General features: G+C 42.3%; 1 protein-coding gene across 6 annotated transcripts in view; it reads right to left on the reverse strand.

Annotated features, from left to right (window-relative positions):
- Positions 1–11,985: 11,985 nt before the first annotated feature.
- PIP5K1B (phosphatidylinositol-4-phosphate 5-kinase type 1 beta) overlaps positions 11,986–19,031 on the reverse strand; it is a 168,648-nt gene continuing 161,602 nt past the window's right edge. For all 6 annotated transcript variants that reach the window (XM_038403537.2, XM_038403535.2, XM_038403536.2 and 3 more), the window contains one exon: positions 11,986–12,584. In XM_038403537.2, coding sequence (XP_038259465.1) covers positions 12,582–12,584 — 3 coding nt within the window. In that variant the 3' untranslated portion in view covers positions 11,986–12,581. The remainder of the gene's footprint in view (positions 12,585–19,031) is intronic.

A 19,031-nucleotide genomic window follows, 5' to 3' on the forward strand; every position in this document is an offset into this window, starting at 1 on the left:
GAAAGCTTAGGCTCAAATAAATGGGTTAGTCTCTAAGGTGCCACAAGCCCTCCTTTTCTTTTTTGTGGATGCAGACTAACACGGCTGCTACTCCGAAACCTACTTAGACATGCTAAATTTCCCTCTAAACCCAGAAGAGTGCAGGTTGAATTTAATATACTCAGTTTCATTCCTTTCTGAAATAAAGGATGAAATAATGAGAGAGACAGTCCAGAAAAGCTTTAATGCTACAGAAAATAGATATGATTACTTACAATAAGTAGAACTAAAAACAGAAGAATGAGCAACTGCTGGACCACCTATCTGTATTGTCAGGGCTGATCCTGCAGCTCCTGGTTTTTTCCTTGCCCTGCTTCCAGCATTCATCAAACTACGGCGTACCACACATTACAAGGACCAAAAGTCTCCAAAGGTTTCCATCACTTCTGTCCTCTTCCAACAGCCGTAACCACACTTCCAGCATTCATGGACTTGACAAAGGGAGCACCCCAACCTGGACCATACCATGTCCCTGAAGGACACCAGAATCTGGTACACGGTGTTTGGGATTTTCAAAAGTACAAAGTGACTTAGGAGCACAACTCCCAATGACTTTCAAAAACCTTGCCCTGTGTAAATATTTCTGGTAAAATGTTCTTAAAAACAAATGCTTCCTTCCAGTTGAAGACAAACTGATTGACCCAACTGTGTAAATGAGATGGACTTTCACAAATGTTACCACACAAGAGCACACACATTCCTGAAGGAAAAAATCTTAATGTCATTTTTTCTAGACCCTACTGAGTTTAGTTACAATACAAGGTTTCAGAGTATCAGCCATGTTAGTCTGTATTCGCAAAAAGAAAAGGAGTACTTGTGGCACCTTAGACACTAACAAATTTATTTGAGCATAAGCTTCCGTGAGCTACAGCTCACTTCAGCGGATGCATTCGGTGGAAAATACAGTGGGGAGATTTATATACACACACAGAGAACATGAAACAATGGGTATTACCATACACACTGTAAGGAGAGTGATCACTTAAGATGAGCTATTACCAGCAGGTAGGGACTGGAACATGTTAATAAGACTTCATTGCGCCTTCAACCCTGGCTTAAAGCTGCTGGTAGCATTGCTGCTCCATCCCTACAGCTCAGAGAGAACTGAATCAGTTCAGAACATCTCTGAGCTGCAGGGATGGAGCAGCAATGCTACCAGCAGCTTTAAGCCAGGGTTGAAGGCGCAATGAAGTCTTATTAACATGTTCCAGTCCCTACCGGCTGGTAATAGCTCATCTTAAGTGATCACTCTCCTTACAGTGTGTATGGTAATACCCATTGTTTCATGTTCTCTGTGTGTGTATATAAATCTCCCCACTGTATTTTCCACTGAATGCATCCGATGAAGTGAGCTGTAGCTCACGAAAGCTTATGCTCAAATAAATTTGTTAGTCTCTAAGGTGCCACAAGTCCCCCTTTTCTTGTTACAATACAAGTAAGATTAAAACCAATGAAGTTACTCCGTGGAGCAAAAAAACAAGATCTACTCCTGTCGCATCAGACTTCAGCATGAACACTGCTGCTCACCAGAAATCTATTTTCCCATCCCCAGAGCAGCTTTTTCACTAATAGTCCAGTAGATGGAGAGCTTGCACTTCCCCCCTACTGGACAGTGGCAGGGTATGTATACTAGAATACATATCCTGCTATAGGATTTTAATTGGGTAGGTAGGGAAATAAGTGTGCAGTTCATAACATACTGTTTAAATCTTAGGCCTCATCTAAACAAGAAAATGAACTGATATAGCTACTGAGGCTCCCCGTGTGGACACTATTCCAAAATAAAAGTGACTTTATTCCAGCACAATTATTGCTCTCACAAAATGGAATAATTATTCCAGGACAAAGGTGACTCATTCTGGAATAATATCCATGAAGGGAGTTATTCGGCAATGGATATTCTGGGCAATTTCCCTGTATAGAAAAGACCTTACACTGATGCAGTAAAGGGAAGACAAGATGTCCCATCTACTAAAATAGAAATCTGTTTGATAGGGTTTCTGGAGAGGGCTGAGGTTATGCTTCCCAGAACAATGGGGGAGGAATAAAGGAGTTTTTGTAGGTGGTTGGCTGAGTTCCTGCTGAACTGATGATTGAAACAGTGCTAGGATTTTATTCTGTTGTTAATGATGTGTGACAGTGCCTGAAGTTTCATACAGGCAATGGATTTCCCTGCATCCCCCTGAACTCCCCCATTGCCCCCCGTGGTCAACTAGTTGCCAATTTAGTCGTTTTCCAACACGCCCCCTCCCCACCCCCCGTCAATTTGAACACCTCATCTAATTTCAATTCCTGGGGAAGACTCCACAACAGGGGACGGCAACCTATGGCAGGTGTGCCAAAGACGGCACGCGAGTCCATTTTTAACGGCACGCTGCTGTCTGCCGGGGTCCCAGCAGGCAGCAGCGGGCCATTAAAAATCCGGCCCAGCCCAGCCCAGCCCACTCTTCTCTGCTCCCTGCCCCTTCCCGCAGTGTGCTGAGTTCCTGTCCCTCCTCCTCCTCCTCCCGTCCCTGCCAGCGCTTTGGGGGAGGAGAGGAGTCAGCGTGCTCGCTGCTCCCGGCGGAGGCAGAGAAGAAGGGGAGGCAGGGCCTTAGGGAAGCGGGGCATATCTCCTGCAGCCCCCTGCTGTGAGCACCCCACGAGCCCAGCCTACATCCCCAGCCCTCTGCCCTGAGCCCCTCCTCACACACACCCAGCCCTCTGCCCTGAGCCCCGCACATCCCGCCCCCAGGCCCCTGCCCTGAGCCCTGTATCCGCCTCACACACACCCAGCCCTCCGCTTGACTCCTTCACCCCCCCACGACCCCAGCCCTGACTCTTGCACCCCCACATACCCAGCCCCCCCACACCCCATGCACCCCCCACATCCCCACCCCCATCCGGAGCACCAAACAGGAGCTCCTGCACCTCCCCCCCCACATTCCCACCTGCACCCCTCCCACCAAATGAGAGCTGTCCAGGTAAGCGCTCCACACCCAAACCTCCTGCCCCAACCCTGAACCCCCTCCCTTATTCTAGCTCCTGGCCAGACCCTACACCCCAACCTGCTCCTTCACCCCCAGCCCTGTGCTCAGTGCACTCCCACCCTCAGCTCAGTGCAGAGAGAGAGGAAGAGAATGGCCAGAACCAGGGAGAAGGTAGGTACCCACTTTTTTTTTTGGCCAGGCCGGGACCCCAGACCGGCAGTGGGCTGAGTGGGTCCGGCAGCCGGGATCCCGGCTGGCAGAAGCCAGCTCAGCCCGCTGCCAGTCTGGGGTTCTGGCTGCCAGCTCCTTGCCAACTGGGGTCCCGGCTGCAGGCCCTGCTCAGCCTGCTGCCAGCCTAGGTGAACAGAACCCCAGACCAGCAGCGGGCTGAGCGGGCCGGCGGCGTAAGATCAACATTTTAATTTAATTTTAAATGAAGCTTCTTAAACATTTTGAAAACCTTGTTTATTTTACAATACAACAATAGTTTAGTTATATAATATATATACATAGAGAGAGACCTTCTAAAAAACATTAAAATGTATTACCAGCATGTGAAACCTTAAATTAAAGTGAATAAATAAAGACTCGGCACACCACTTCTGAAGGGTTGCTGATCCCTGATCTAATGAGTTAAATCAATTAACAGCAGGATATCAAGGGAGGAAAAATAACTTTTGAAGAGGTAAGAGAGTGGCCCAAGGCAACCCCCTATCCTTTCATGTATTTATACCTGCTCCTGTATTTTCACTCCATGCATCCAATGAAGTGGGTTCTAGCCCATGAAAGCTTATGCCCAAATAAATTTGTTAGTCTCTAAGGTGCCACAAGGGCTCCTCCTTGTTTTTGCTGATACAGACTAACATGGCTACCACTCTGAAACCTGTAAATGCTGAAAGGCTGTTATTGAATTCCCAGACCAATCTTGCTAGAAAGCTTAATCTCATGAGGTCTGACCATCAGGGCTGGATTAACCTTTTGTGGGCCTGGCACCAAACATATTTGTGGGCCCCCATGGAGGCAATGGAGCATGGTGCAGGGAGGTCAGTCCCCAGAGCAAGGGGCCAGCTAGGGGCAATGGGGCATGGCATGGCAGGGGCAGCCCCACTCCGCCCAGCTCCAGGGCACTATTTACGAACCGACAGTTGTCATATGCACAGTGGCCCACTGGCCCTGTGCTGCCAGCATGCCCCTTCCCCTCAGGGGGCGGGCCCATGCTGGGACATACAGCCCCCCCTCCCCCAAACCAACATTCCCTGACTTCCTATGGCCAGAGCCCCCCTGGACCCACTATGACCAGCACCCCCCGCCGACCCCTCCACAACTGCCCAGCGCCCCCTTGCCCACAACCCCACCACAACTGCCCAGCAGCCCCTGTAGAACCCCCACTCCTTGTGCCCCAACACACACATCTTTCCTGCCTCCTCACAGCCCAGCACCCCCCCAGACCTCTAAAAACCCACGCCCCCATGCTGGCAGTGCAACCAGGGCTGGTTCCGGGGCAGGGAATTGCTCTGGCCCCTTGGGAGTGGCACGATCAGCCAAGCCATGGCCTGCCCCGGGCCAGCTCCCTGAGGACCCACTTGCCTGGAGAGGCCAGGCCAAATCCCCTCCCACCCCCCACTCTCATCTCCCTGCACTGGCTGAGACCTGAGACTGGCCAGGCTCCTGTACCAGTCCCAGGCAGCTTGGCTCTAGGGAGACAGGTGGGGCCCCACAGGTGGTGGGAAGCAGAGACTGCCCAGAGCCAGAGATGCACTGGAGGCTGGCCAGGGGGTAGAGAGAGAAGCAGGGGGGTGGGGATGGGAATGGAGAGAAGCCCTCAGCCAGCCAGTGGGCAGGCTGAGAGGAGCAAGTGGTGGGCAGGGGAGCCCGCAGGGTCTTGGGGTGCAGAGCAAGCGGAGTAGGCCAAAGCCCCTTCTGAGCATGGACCTGGCTCCATAGCACCATTGTAAACCTGGCACTACTGGCCATAAAATAGAGCTGAGGCAATTAGAGGTGAGGATTATCAAATTAAGAAGCCTAAGAATTGCCAGGCTGGATCAGGCCCGTGGTCTGATTAGTGCAGTATTCTGTCTCTGCCTCATTAGCATTAGAGGATTCAGAGAAAGGTACAAGAAGTGTCCTATTAGGTAGATGTGGGATAATCTACTCTCCCATTAAAAGTTTGTCTATGCAGGGAAGTTACTGGAATAGCTATTCTGGAACAGCAATAGCAGAATAGTTTATTAAGCAATAGCTATTCTAATAATTTCCCCATGTACATTAGCCCTACTCTCCTTCTATTCCCTGATAGAGATTAAACTCTGAAACATGAGGTTTAACCTCTCTTCCAAATATTGGTTAGTGTTTATAACAACTCTGGATATTCATAGATTATAAAACTACATGATCATATAAACCATATGATCTAATTTGGCCTCCTGTATAACACAGGCCTGAATTAAATCCTGTTTGAACTGTAGCATCTCTTTTAGAAAAAAACATCCAATTTTTATTTAAAAATTCCCAGTGATAAAGAATCCATCACAAGCCTTGGTAAATTGTTCCAACAGTTAATCACCCTCACTGTTAAAAATTTGCACCTTAGTTCCATTCTGAATTTGTCTAGCTTCAACTTCTAGCTATTGGATCCTGTTATACTTTTGCCTGCCAGACTGATAGCAGAGGGCTGTTCAAATTTTGTTTCTATAATGGGGTTCATGCTGTGCCCCTGAGTATTTGCCCCTGGGCCTACCTCTTCAATGAGTCAGGGACACTTCAGTCTGGTGCAACACCCATACTCTTTATTCTCAGAAGGTTTCCCACCACCAGTTCCCAACTATATACAGGCTTCACAACTACTTTGCCTACAACAGGGCTGGCCAGCAACAGACTATAAGGCTCCCACTTCCTTCTGTGCCTGACCTTTCTCTTTCCTTCCCCTAGCTGGCTTCTTCCCAGCTTTTATAGCACCGGGCTAATAAGACTGGCAGATGCAGCCAGTTACCAGGCAGGCACTGGGCTATTCACCCAGTCCCAATCCATTCCCCGTGATTGGGGCTGGCATGGCAGGAGATTAAGGGCTTCTCAACCAGCCCCCTGCTACAGTTTCTCATGTAGGTACTTAAAGACTGATCAAGTTATTCTTGTTATCCATGTGTCTAGTTCCTTTGTAAATCTTGTGAAGCTTGTGACCTCATTAACATCCCACAATAATGAATTCCACATTATCGCTTGAGAAGCTTGTTACAGTCCTGGGGGACTCTTTGCCCCCCTCCTCCAGCCCCACCCCCGGTCAGTTACCAATCTGCTCTATTGGACACCATCTTTGGATACTTCTAAGTAAGGCTACGTTTAGGCACTGGTATTTTTAGTAAAAGTCATGCACAGGTCAGGGGCAGTAAACAAAAATTCACAGCACATGACCTGTACTATATACCCCTAGATCAAATAGCCTTGAATTATTCCATTTTGGGCCATTTGTGTCACTGTTGCATTGTTTTAATCCATAGTCAATGACTAGCATAAACAAAAAAGGAAACAGGATGCACTCCTGCCTTACACCTGTCTTGATGCTGAATGGCTTACTCAATCCATTTTCCATTTTAATGCAGCATTTTGAGTTGGCGTAGAATGTTTCTTAAACATAGGTGACCGGAATTGTACACAGTATTCCAAATGAGGAATTATCACTGCTTTGTACAATAGCATTAATACTTCTCTACCTAATATATCCTAGATTGCATATGCCTTTTTCACTGCCTCATCAGAGTGGTAGCTTAGTCATCCTGTGATCAGCTCACAGACCCAGTATCTCTCTCCGCCTCTCATTTCCAACTGATGAGCCCCCAGTTTGCAGTAGAAATTTTTACTATTAGATCCTAAATTTATGGCCTTCTACTTCGTACTATTGAATTTCATTCCATTTCTGTCACTCATTTTCAGGGTCATCCAGATCTTCCTGCGTATTAACAATTTCTCCCAACTTTGTATCAGCAGCAGATTTCATTAGTACACTCCTACTTTTTGTGCCAAGGTCACTAAAAAATATTAAACAGCTTTTTCCCAAGATTGATCCTTGAGGAACTCTACTAGTAACCTCCTTTCAGTCTGATAATTCACCTTTCAGCATAACTGAGTGCCTTCTTCCCTTTAGCCTGTTCCTTATTCATCTTATGATGCTTGTACTGATCTGCCTCTTCCCTAATTTCACTAAATAATTTCCTCTGTGGTACTGTGACAAATGCTTTGCTGAAGTCCAAGAATATTAGATCTACTGCACTTCCCTTACCTGAAAAATCAGTTATTTCCTGAAAAAAAGAAATCAGGTTAGTCTGACATGATCAACCTACCTTTTTTAAACGTGCGTTGCATTACATTCCCTTTACCATTTATCTCTGAATTATTCTTTCCTTCACAATTTGTTCTAAAAGAGAAGATTATTCATCTTGTGCAGTAACTGAAGTTCTTCAATTATCTGTGTCCACACGAAGGGCAAAATTATTAAAAGTTAAACACGTTGTTTCCCCATTATAGAAAGCAAATTTCATTGGTGAAATTGTTTAAATTTATCACAAGAAAGAGAGAAGAGGAGTCTTATTTAGCTATCCTTTCTGCAGTTCTTTGAAATTATACTGTGGTGAGTGTGTTTGGGAATGAAATTGATGTTCTGTACTTTGGACCAAATTTTCAAAAGTATCCACCTGCAGTGTTACAAACTACAGCTGCCTTGTGCATGCAAATAGAATAGTTACATACTATCAATTTGTGTGTGCAAGCATACTTCATATGCACAAAACTGAGTTCTGAATGTGCAAAGTCAGTCACTAAAGCTTGAGTGCACAAAATTCCAAAGTAATTGCAGAGACTGGGTTGTGTTCTAATGAAGGATAAACTAATTTATTGAGTGGATAAGTGACTAAAAGCAGGAATGAAAAAATGAAGAGACAACCAGTTGTATATGTCAGTTGTCTGTATTAAGACAGTCTTGTTTAGCTAATATCTGAAAGCTAAAATAATGTTTTGGATGGTGTGTGTGTGTGTGTGTGTGTGTAGAGAATTTATAATTTAAGATTTTTGGAATGAGTTTCCTTCATTAAACACTGCAATTATTGTTACTTGGATTTCTTCTCATCATTTTCTTTTACCCCCATCAGAACAAAGAACCAAGTCAGTCTTTTCATTTATAATTTATAATGCCATTTGCCTTTTATATGCTGAAAACAAAGTGTTCGCAAAAATAGCTTCAGATCAGCAAATTAAGTATGAAATTAAAAGACGACTTACCAAAAGCCAGCCAAATAATGTCTTGCTCTAATATCACAAGTATCTTTAGGTAATTAATTCCAAATAGAAGGGGCTTAGTACAGCTAAAAAGGCATAATCCTGTAGACAAAGTTCAGGAATATTTAGCCAGTCATCACACATGCTTATTAATTCTTAAGCAGAGTGTCATTTTTTTTCTCTTGAGGATGTGCAGTGTCTTTAAATTTGTCCTGATTCAGCTAAGGGTAAAATTCAACACCCCAAAACAGTGGCATTAAATTCTTAGGGTGATATTTTCTCTAGTGCAGAGAGTAGCACAAGGCCTATTCACTACTTAAGTCTTCAAAATAGAGCCTAATGTAATTACAGGTTGCATGCTGGCTCTCTGCATAGGGATGAATCTTACCCTCCATGTCTAATATGCTATACCATTGCTACTCAAAGTGCTGGTCCGCAGACCAGTGCTGGTCCACGAGCCATCAGCTGCTGGTCTGTGCACACATTGGAAAAAAAAATTGCTGGTCCCCCACATCAGATAGCTTGAGAAGCACTGCTCTATACCACTTAACCCTTCTGTGTCTTAATCTCCCCACCTGAAAAATGAGACCAACAATACCCATCTCTTAAAAGCATGTTGAGCACATGAGGGATGTTCCTATATAGAGTTCAAAGCTTTAATTTTTTTTTAAATCATGCAAATCCCACAAGGGATTTGAAATAATGCAAGTATGGTAATTATAGAAGTTGAAAAAAAAACTATAAAAACCATGCCACACTTCATTTCTGTAAGCCCTCTGCATGCAGATTTCCATGGTCTTCTACAAGTTTCACATGAAAAGGAGTTGTATTCAGGGTCAGGCCTATTTTGAAAAAAGTCTCTCTGATGCCAAAAAGCTGATATAATATTGAAAGTGAATGTGCACATCATCCTGAAATGACTCAACAAATGGCTTATGTGCTGAATAGACAGAGTGCTGCTGATTTGCTCTTTATCACTGTCTGCTGTTCACTGGGTTGAGGCATGTAATGGTGAAAGATATCCAATAGTTAGATACCTGTGGTATAGTAAAGCCAACACTAAGTAATATATCAAAGTAGGAGTTTGGTGGTTTTCTCAGTACTGAATTTTAGAAGAGGTGCAGAAGTATCCAGTTTTTCAGTCAAGGGACTATGCCATAAAATCTTGTTAAATGCAAATGACACCTTGATTTACTTTTCTCCCCCAGAATTCCACAGGATTACAGAACAGTATCAATTACAGGGTCACATATAACAAGCCTAAATTATTCCCGGTACATTCCCCTAGCAGTCAACTATCTACCTTTTCTTCTGGGAGGTTCATATTTAATTAAAGAATTTAAATACCTGCATATACAGATAGCGCCACATTTCTGTGACCTACTTCTTCACATTTTGTTCCCAATGGGGTGTTCTATCTGCTCAGACTTCAAAAAATAAGCTAAGATGACCCTCTTCTAGCCCAGAAAACCTAATATTTGGTGTCCAGGCCTTCTTGCACATATTTTAATTTTTCCTGGCAGGTGTCCCCTTTTCAACTCTTATTGATGTGCATAAATGATCCTTCAAGCTTACTTAAAAGCCATCCGTGCAAATTAAATAGCATCCAGTTCTTAAAGGTCAGACATGCAGAGTCCTTCTAAACCTATTGTACTGTTGTTTTGTAGCAAGATTTTCTCATATGGTTATTAGAGGCATTAGAGTGCATTAGACCTTTTCTGGGTCAGGCTTGAACCACTGGCCATCAGGAGTGCTTCACTGGACCTCCTTTCACAAAGTCCATTGGCTGCACTGATTGGAAATCATATCAACAGGAACATAATAACGCACACTTCAGAACGCGAGCCTTAGAAAGAAAAGAATCTTTCCACTAATACTTGTAATCTAACCTGGATTTTCTTTTATCTGCATTGGATGGCTGTTTCTATTCAAGGGGAAAAGTAGGCATGCTGGGGTGACAGTATGTAAACACACTGAACATGATATGTAATCTCTTTATGTGGAGCAAATTCCCTCTGAAGATTACAGCATTTTCATTTATGAAGCCTGTTAAGTGGCTATATAGAAGAAAGCATGTTATTTGAGAATTACACAGTATAAAAATGTATCCTTGCATAGACTGGTCTCTTTTCAATACATTTCTTTTTTCTGGGGTCTTGCTAAGGATAAGTGATTTGGGCATTCTGTAATCCTAGAGATAACTGGAAAACTGAGATGAATCTACCAAGAAAAATTAAGCTTCTGTCTGTTTTGAAAAAAGTCTCTGATGCCAAAAACTAGGAAACTTTTTTTTAATGAAACAAAACATTTAAGTGAAATTTATTTTGTACAGACATATTCTATATTTGTTATAGATTATGCAGGAAGCAGGAGGCAATCATCCCACATATACACATTATATGCAGCAGTTTTGGTTACAGGGCATAGATCTCTCTGTTGCTTAACATCCAGGGTGCCACTGGGAACTATCTAGGATGACCAGACATCCCTATAGAATCGGGACTGTCCCGCTATTTAGTTGTTTGTCCTGCGTCACGACCGATGTACTGTCGGGATGTCATTTGTCCACATATTTTGCTTCGGCGGCACTCCGGCTATTTTTTTTTTTTGCGCTTCGGCAGCACTTCGGCTTTTGAGCCTGTGGCTGCCCCCCATGTGTCCCCATATTTTGTTCTTGTCATCTGGTCACCCTAGAACTATCGTCTTCCTGAGAGGAAGTTTGATTTAGTGGATAAAGCACAGAGCGAGGAATTACGAGATGAGGTTCTAGTCCTGGCTTTGCCACAGATTTTCTATGCACTTGAACAAGTTATATGACCTCCATTTGTCCATACCATCTGTAAAATGGGGATAATACTCATCTATTTCACAAAGGTATGGAGGTTTAATTTGTTAATGTTGGAAAAACCCCTCACATGGCAGGTTCTACAGAAGTGCCAGCTCCAGTGTCCTACACTCTATCCACTCTGCAAGGAATGTTATTTTTGGGAGAGCTATCATCATCATCACCAATAAATTCCATACACCTTAATGAGGCATTTATGAAGTTCCTAAATATATCCCACATCAAGGTCTGGATTCTTAGAATGATGCTTAGCAGCCCTTATCCTGCTGTGACTAATCTCTGCTCCCATGTGGAACCAGATTGCTTCTACCTTTTTTTTTGCCTTGCAATGGTTGCACATGGTGAGAGATCTGTAACATTTATCAAACCATACATGTTGCATCTGTTTAGGGTGACCAGACAGCAAGTGTGAAAAATCGGGACAGGGAGTAGGGGGGGGAATAGGAGCAAATATAAGAAAAAGATCCACAAATCAGGACTGTCCCTATAAAATTGGGACATCTGGTCACCCTACATCTGTTCCTTTGCCTTTCTCCTTCTAGTACAACATTTTTTCCACCCTCTCTTCTATGTGAGGGCATACGGGACAGATTACCTGTTATGTACTGTTTGGCAATGTGCATAAATAATGATTCTCTTAGAAAGGGTCAGAAGGCAAGAACAGGAATTGTATAGACCAGAAACAGCTTGAAATATGCACCATAGGTTTTGAGAACAAAATATTTTATTTCTGTCAATAAAACTATAGTTTACAGTAGTATTTACTAAATAAATTATATCATTTCTCTTTTACAAGCAATAAACTAAATCACACATTTCAGAGAATTTATGTACATAACATAAGGCCTTGTTATAAATAGCTTTCCCCCCCTCATTTCACTAACAAACAGTGAAAATATCTTTAGAGGCTATTGTCCATAAAGTAAGTGCAGACATTTACATTAATCCTTGTTTGAAATCAGTTCGGACTTCAAACAATATGGACCTAAGTAATTATGATTCTGGGGGAGAAAAAAGTGGAATAAATTTTATTTACCACTGTGTTGATGGATCTTTAAATAAGTAAAGCAGATTACATATTTTGCTTGTACACAATCACTGAATACATGCAAATGAAATCATGAGAGTCAATAGGAAAATATCACTTTCAGGTCCAAAAAAGGTGATTGGCACTAGTATAGAAAGCATCTTAAATACAGTTTATGCAGTTCTTCACAGTTTAGCAAGCAACAGCACATGATAGCAAAGTGCGGAATGTTTCATGTCACATCTGTCGAGTCTAGCTACCATTTCCATGATTCAAGGGTCCCATGACATTTCTCAGAGATAAGTTCCATTGATTATTACTCTTTGTCTATTAGGCTCAGCAAATTCCTCCCTTTAAATCAGGAGTGCAGAAAGTGCTCTTCATCAACCATGGTCATGTCTTATCCACTTTTACTTTGATTTTCTTCTATTCTCTATTACTGGAAATAGAAAATAATTTAAGAGGTTAGGAGGTTTTGTTTCTTTATTCTGCACTTTATAAAACCGTAATTGGATAAAATCTTTATCTCTTTGTGACCAAAAGCACTCCTGTAGTCACACCATACACATTATTGTAATAATCTTTGTGCAAAATATGCCTTGCAAGGTATCATTTATAAACTAGTAACACATTGATCATCAATATTCTTGTGTAATGTATGTACAAAATGCATATGAAGAATTATGAACATTAAATGAAATGATAACGACCATGTTTACCAGTTCATCTGGGGAAGGGGTAAACTTGTTTCTCAAAGACAAAGGACAAGCTAAGGCCTCTAGCCAGGTGTCATCAAAGTTGGTTGGTAATCACCCGTCAAGAAGGCATTCTCTGGCAACAAAGGGGGATAGGAACAGATCTATATGCATTTTAGCAAACATTGAACCTCTTTAACCATGGGACTCCACGTATCCTTCCTCACATCTGGAATGAGTGTTATCCAGGGATAACACATTTCAAGGGTGCAAAGACCCACCAGGTCTTTTTCACCTAGGATGACAAAGGAACAAGCCCTTTCACTTTGTGGGGAGATTCTGACCCCTGAGCAGGGGTGAAAGTAACTTAAAAGTCTTACCAGTAAGGGGGTCTGGCTCCAGGCCCCTGGAAGGGGTAGGGCCTCAGATGGAAGGGGTGGGCCTGGAAGTCAGCCTCCCCCAGCCAGCCCTTCAGTGCTAGCCAGCCTGTGCTGCCCAGGACTCCGGCAGAGATTTAAAGGGCCTGGGGCTCCGTGGCAGCTGCCCCTTTTGCCTCCCCACCCCTCCCGGCAGACCTGGCGGAGGCAAAAGGAGCAGTGATGTTAAAGCGCTGCTGCGGCAGCACTTTAATGTCAGCTGTATATGGCCTTGTACTAGCGGCCACTTCTGACCGATACGCTGTACTGGCCCACCTTCACCTCTGCCCCATAGACTCTGGTCAGCGCAGTTGCTAGGATCATGTGGTAAGGATTTACCTTGAGCCAAGTCTAGCTTGTTAAATTTTAGCTACTAGGAAGTATTTTATCTTGATTTACTTGTAACCATTTCTGACTTTGATACCTTTATACTTGTACTCACTTAAAACAACCTATTTCTGTAGTTAAATAAACTTGTTTTAATTTTAATCTAAACTAATCCGGTGTTGTGTTTAAACTGAACTGTTTGGTAACTCCAGTTAAAGTAGCAAACTGTTGAAAATTGACCATTTAAAGGACAATAGACCTTTAATAGCCAGACTGTCCAGGAGAGGGATGGACAGTGCAAAACCCACATTTTTGGGAAAATTTGGGATTGGGAGTGTGTTGGTCCTGCAAGTAGTAACCAAGTCTGTTGAAAGCGAGTGTCTGACTGGTGTCTTGCTGACAGGCTGCTGGGATCAGAGTGGTGGACCAGGGCTGCAGCTATACACAGACACACAGTGTGTGACTTACACAAAGTTAGACTGTTTGTGAGTGGCCCTGGTTGGGAGCTACAACAACAAAGCATTATGAGGCACTCAAGGTTGCAGGGCAGGTGGTGAGACAACCTCTCACTGGTCTGGATTGCAGCCTGGAATGAGAGAGACACCCTCCATCTCCACACTTCAGTAACTTGAAGTATAGTTCTGCAGTGGATTTTTTTTTTTTTAAATTCACATGCACAGTATCACATTCTCCCCTGTAAAATAGTATCCCTATTACATTTATGTCTGTGAATATTGATATACTTAATACATAAAACTAATATTTGCTCTTGAGAGATACTGGGCAACCTGGATATCAGTGAAGTCAGTGAAAGTGAAGTGCATCAGCCAACCACACGAGGCATTTATAACCTTGTAGGATTGATCAGGGCCTTAGAATGCACAGGGGCAAAATCCTGGTCTCACTGAAGTCAGCTACAAAACTTCCAAGATTTGGCTCTTAGAAAATAAACGGAATATACATTCCTCCAGGTGTAGGTTTTCTTATGGATATGTAAAGCCTCATGAATAATTAATATATATGTAAATAAAACTACAAGAGTCTTACTCATAATATGACTAATGGACATGACAGTTATTTAAAAATATATAATTACTCTATTCTATAATATTAGTGGAGAAACTCATTTCTATAGCACAAATTTTATTTTTAATATTTCTGTAGGATCAGGTGTGTCTATATTGGGCACTTAAATCAAGGTCAAATGGATCCCCAGCAAACTTCTAGAAAAACCAGGGAAGACCATAATTGACATCACTAGAATTTCTAAAGTGTAAAAAACTCAAACCAATGCAGACTCCACTTTCAGACCACCTTTGTACATCCAAATAAAGCAACAGAGGGCACAAAAGTCCCATTTTTATTAAACTCTTTTGTAGGTCACTGTTAACTTTAGTTCCAGATAAAGGTATTTAATTAACCTTCAAACAATTCAAGAGACGAATCTAACCTTGGCAGTGAAGGAAAATGCAAGCTCCTCAGGCATTTTGAATAGCTTATCTTATTTAGGAAAAGGCAACCAACAGATAGAAATCATACCCAAAATGCCAGTTAAAATAATGTATCTGGTACCAGGCATATGCTCCACATAATGTTACACTGCAGCAAACTTTCAGAACTGTGATCCAGTTGTACACTGGAAAATGGTACAAGAAGGATTTTCTAATCAGTGTGCAGACATGACACCCTGGCCAAGGCAGGTTATGCTGCTATATGTGGGACGTGGGTTCACTATGCAAAGCAATTTACTATGTAAAGTGAAACTGCTGAATAGATGAATAGAATGAATTTGGGTGGATGGATGAAGTAGAACTGATGACTGAGTAGAAGGAATGTATTTTGATGACTGAGTGAAATGAACCCGACAAATGGACTTTTTAAATTTTTTCAATCATCAGTTTTGCAAGAAGACAGAGCTAAATAAATCACTTTGCTAGCATGTTTTCATGAGACCAGGATAAATGAAGCACAGTTTTCCCATTGATGTGTGTGGCTGTGGGGCAGGGTCTGAATGGCCATTGTTACTTCTTTGTAAAGGGTACAGTATGTATTCCCTCACCACAGCAGTCGAACTTGGGCCCCGCCCTCACTTCTCCTAGCTCTCAGAGACTAATAGCACTGCTGGCACTAGCTTTAAGCGACTCCTGTACTGTACTCTCTGCAATTGTGACTTGCTCCTTCTCACATCCCCAACCTGAACAGACTAGTCACAGTTGAGCCCTAAACATTTAGGAAAAAAGCTGCACACAGTTTACAATGTGGAAAAAGAACGATTGACAGGACTGTAGTTGGACGTGACTACAGACTAACAATTAATGCTGTGTCACAAAAATGATGCTCATGGTAGTGAGAAGAAAGGCAATTGGTCTGTAGGGAGTTGCTCTCTGGAATGCCCCACTCCGGGTCCAACCCTGCGCACCTTATTTCAGGCAAAGCTCCCATCTTCAATGTTCAGGAACTGGTTCTCTTTGAGGAATACCTACGGCGCAGTTGTTGGAGTGACATTGAGGCAACCAGAGAAGCAGTGTTTCCTGCCCATATTGATAAAGAATGAATATGGTCATGGCGATCAGAGCTGAGATGTTTGATGGGAAACGCGTAACAAGACAACAGTGACTGACTGCTACAATGGGTCAAACACTGATAATCAAATAATGAGTTTGTATTAGCCAGAGTTTGTTATGTAATGGATTTAGAACGTGCTCCATTATTTGAGCATATTTTTGTGCTTTATTAATTTTTTGCATGCATTCATTCCTCAGTAAATTGATTTCCTCATACAGCACATTAAAAAGCCTCAGGGCACCAATAATTTATGGGTTAGTGAAATTTACACAGGCTTTCTAGCATTTGACTTACTTCACTGATGTGTTAATTGTAACCTGAAGTACATTTGCATTTAGTAAAGCACATTCTTCTTGTATCTGACTTTGATACAAAGAGAGATGGATGCCTTGCTGTGGTTATATTCTTCCTTAAAAACTTAAAATGTGTCTCGTGGGCCAAACTCTGCTCTCAGATGCCCGGGTATAACATCAGTTAAAAATCAATGGCAGCCATGCACTCATATTCAAAGGACACAATTAGGACTTGTGTATTTCAAAATGAACATTTTCCTTTTTAAGAAGAGATAGTAAAAAATGGATAAAAAAAATACTTTCAACCATATCAGACTACAAATGTGTACTTCATTTTAGATGCCATTGCAACAATAGTTGGCAGCATTGTGGGGTTTTTTGTTTTGTTTTTTTCCCCCCTCAAAAGATGTTGTTAATTTTGAGGGCCTCCATTTTTGGGTTCAGAGCCTTGGACACCTTGGGGCTGATCTTCAGAGTACCAAGCATCCACAGCACCAATTGATTTGTCAGGATTGGGCCCACTCCATACCACCCAACCTGCCCAGAACACACCTTAGGATTCAAACAGAAAAGGAGTACTTGTGGCACCTTAGAGACTACTAAGGTGCCACAAGTACTCCTTTTCTTCTTAGGATTCAAAGACATTTGCAAAGGAGGGCTCCAGATGCTTTTGTGTTCAGTTCAAAAAGCTTCTGCTTTGTGCACAACACTGATGCTAATGTCACTTAATAAACAGGGGAGCTTTGGACAATATTGTCCATAGATACATACACTATCCCTGCAATGACTGGATGTGTAGAAAGCTACTAGAGGGGAGACTGTTCTAGATTTGATTTCGACAAATAGGGAAGAACTGGTTGAGAATTTGAAAGTGGAAGGCAACTTGGGTGAAAGTGATCATGAAATGGTAGAGTTCACGATTCTAAGGAATGGTAGGAGGGAGAACAGCACAATAAAAAATAATGGATTTCAAGAAGGCAGACTTTAGCAAACTCGGGGAGTTGGTAGGTAAAATCCCATGGAAAGCAAGTCTAAGGGGAAAAACAATTGAAAACAGTTGGCAGTTTTTCAAAGACATTATTAAGGACAAGAGAAAACTATCCCACTGCGTAGGAAAGATCGGAAGTACAGCAAGATACCACCCTGGCTTAACCAGGAGATCTTCATTGATCTAAAATTCAGAGTCCCTCAAAAAATGGAAACTACAAAGGATGAATGTAAACATATAACACAAGTATATAGGGACAAAATTAGAAAAGCCAAGGCACAAGATCACACTAGCTAGGGACATAAAAGGAAACAAGAAAACATTCTACAAATACATTAGAAGCAAGAGGAAGACCAAAGACAGAGTAGGTCCATTACTCAATGAGGGAGAAAAGACAGAAAATGTGGAAATAGCAGAGGTGCTTAATGACTTCGTTTCGATTTTCACCAAGAAAGTTGGTGGCAACTGGACATCTAAAATAGTGAATGCCAGTGAAAATAAGGTAGGATCAGAGTCTAAAATAGGGAAAGAACAAGTCAAAAATTACTTAGATAAGTTAGATGTCTTCAAATCACCAGGGCCTGATTAAATGCAGCCTAGAACTCAAGGAGCTGACTGAGGAGATATCTGAGCCATTAGCAATTATCTTTGAAAAGTTAAGGAAGATGGGGGACATTCCCGAAGACTGGAAAAGGGCAATTATAATGCCCATCTATAAAAAGGGAAATAAGGACAACCCAGGGAATTACAGACCAGTCAGCTTAACTTCTGTATCTGAAAATATAATGGAGCAAATAATTAAACAATCAATTTGCAAAAACCTAGATGATAATAAGGTGATAAAGTCAGCATACATCTATCAAGAACAAATCATGTCAAACGAACCTGATAGCTTTCTTTGACAGGGTAACAAGCCTTGTGGATGGGGAAAGCGGTAGATGTGGTATATCTTGACTTTAGTAAGGTTTTTGATACTCTCGCATGAACTTCTCAAACAAACTAAGGGAATACAACCTATATGGAGCTACTATAAGGTGGGCGCATAACTGGTTGGAAAATCGTTCCCAGAGAGTAGTTATCAGTTGTTCAGTCATGCTGGAAGGGCATAACGAGTAGGGTCCCACAGGGATCAGTTCTGGGTCAGGTTCTGTTCAATATCTTCATCAATGATTTAGATAATGGCATAGAGAGTACACTTATAAAGTTTGCAGACAATACCAAGCTGGGAGAGGTTGCAAATGCTTTGGAAGATGGGATTAAAATTCAAAATGATCTGGACAAACTGGAGAAATGGTCTGAAGTAAATAGGATGAAATTCAATAAGGACAAATGTAAAGTACTCCACTTAGGAAGGAACAATCAGTTGCACACATACAAAATGGGAAATGACTGCATAGGAAGGAGTACTGCGGAAAGGGATCTGGGGGTCATAGTGGACCACAAGATAAATATTAGTCAACAGTGTAATGTTGTTGCAAAAAAAAAAAAGTGAACATCATTCTGGGATGTATGAGCAGGAGCATTGTAAGCAAGGTACAAGTAGTAATTCTTCCGCTCTACTTCACACTGATTAGGCCTCAGCTGGAGTATTGTGTCCAGTTC

This window comes from Dermochelys coriacea, chromosome 5 (assembly GCF_009764565.3).
Source record: "Dermochelys coriacea isolate rDerCor1 chromosome 5, rDerCor1.pri.v4, whole genome shotgun sequence".
NCBI lineage: Eukaryota > Metazoa > Chordata > Testudines > Dermochelyidae > Dermochelys > Dermochelys coriacea.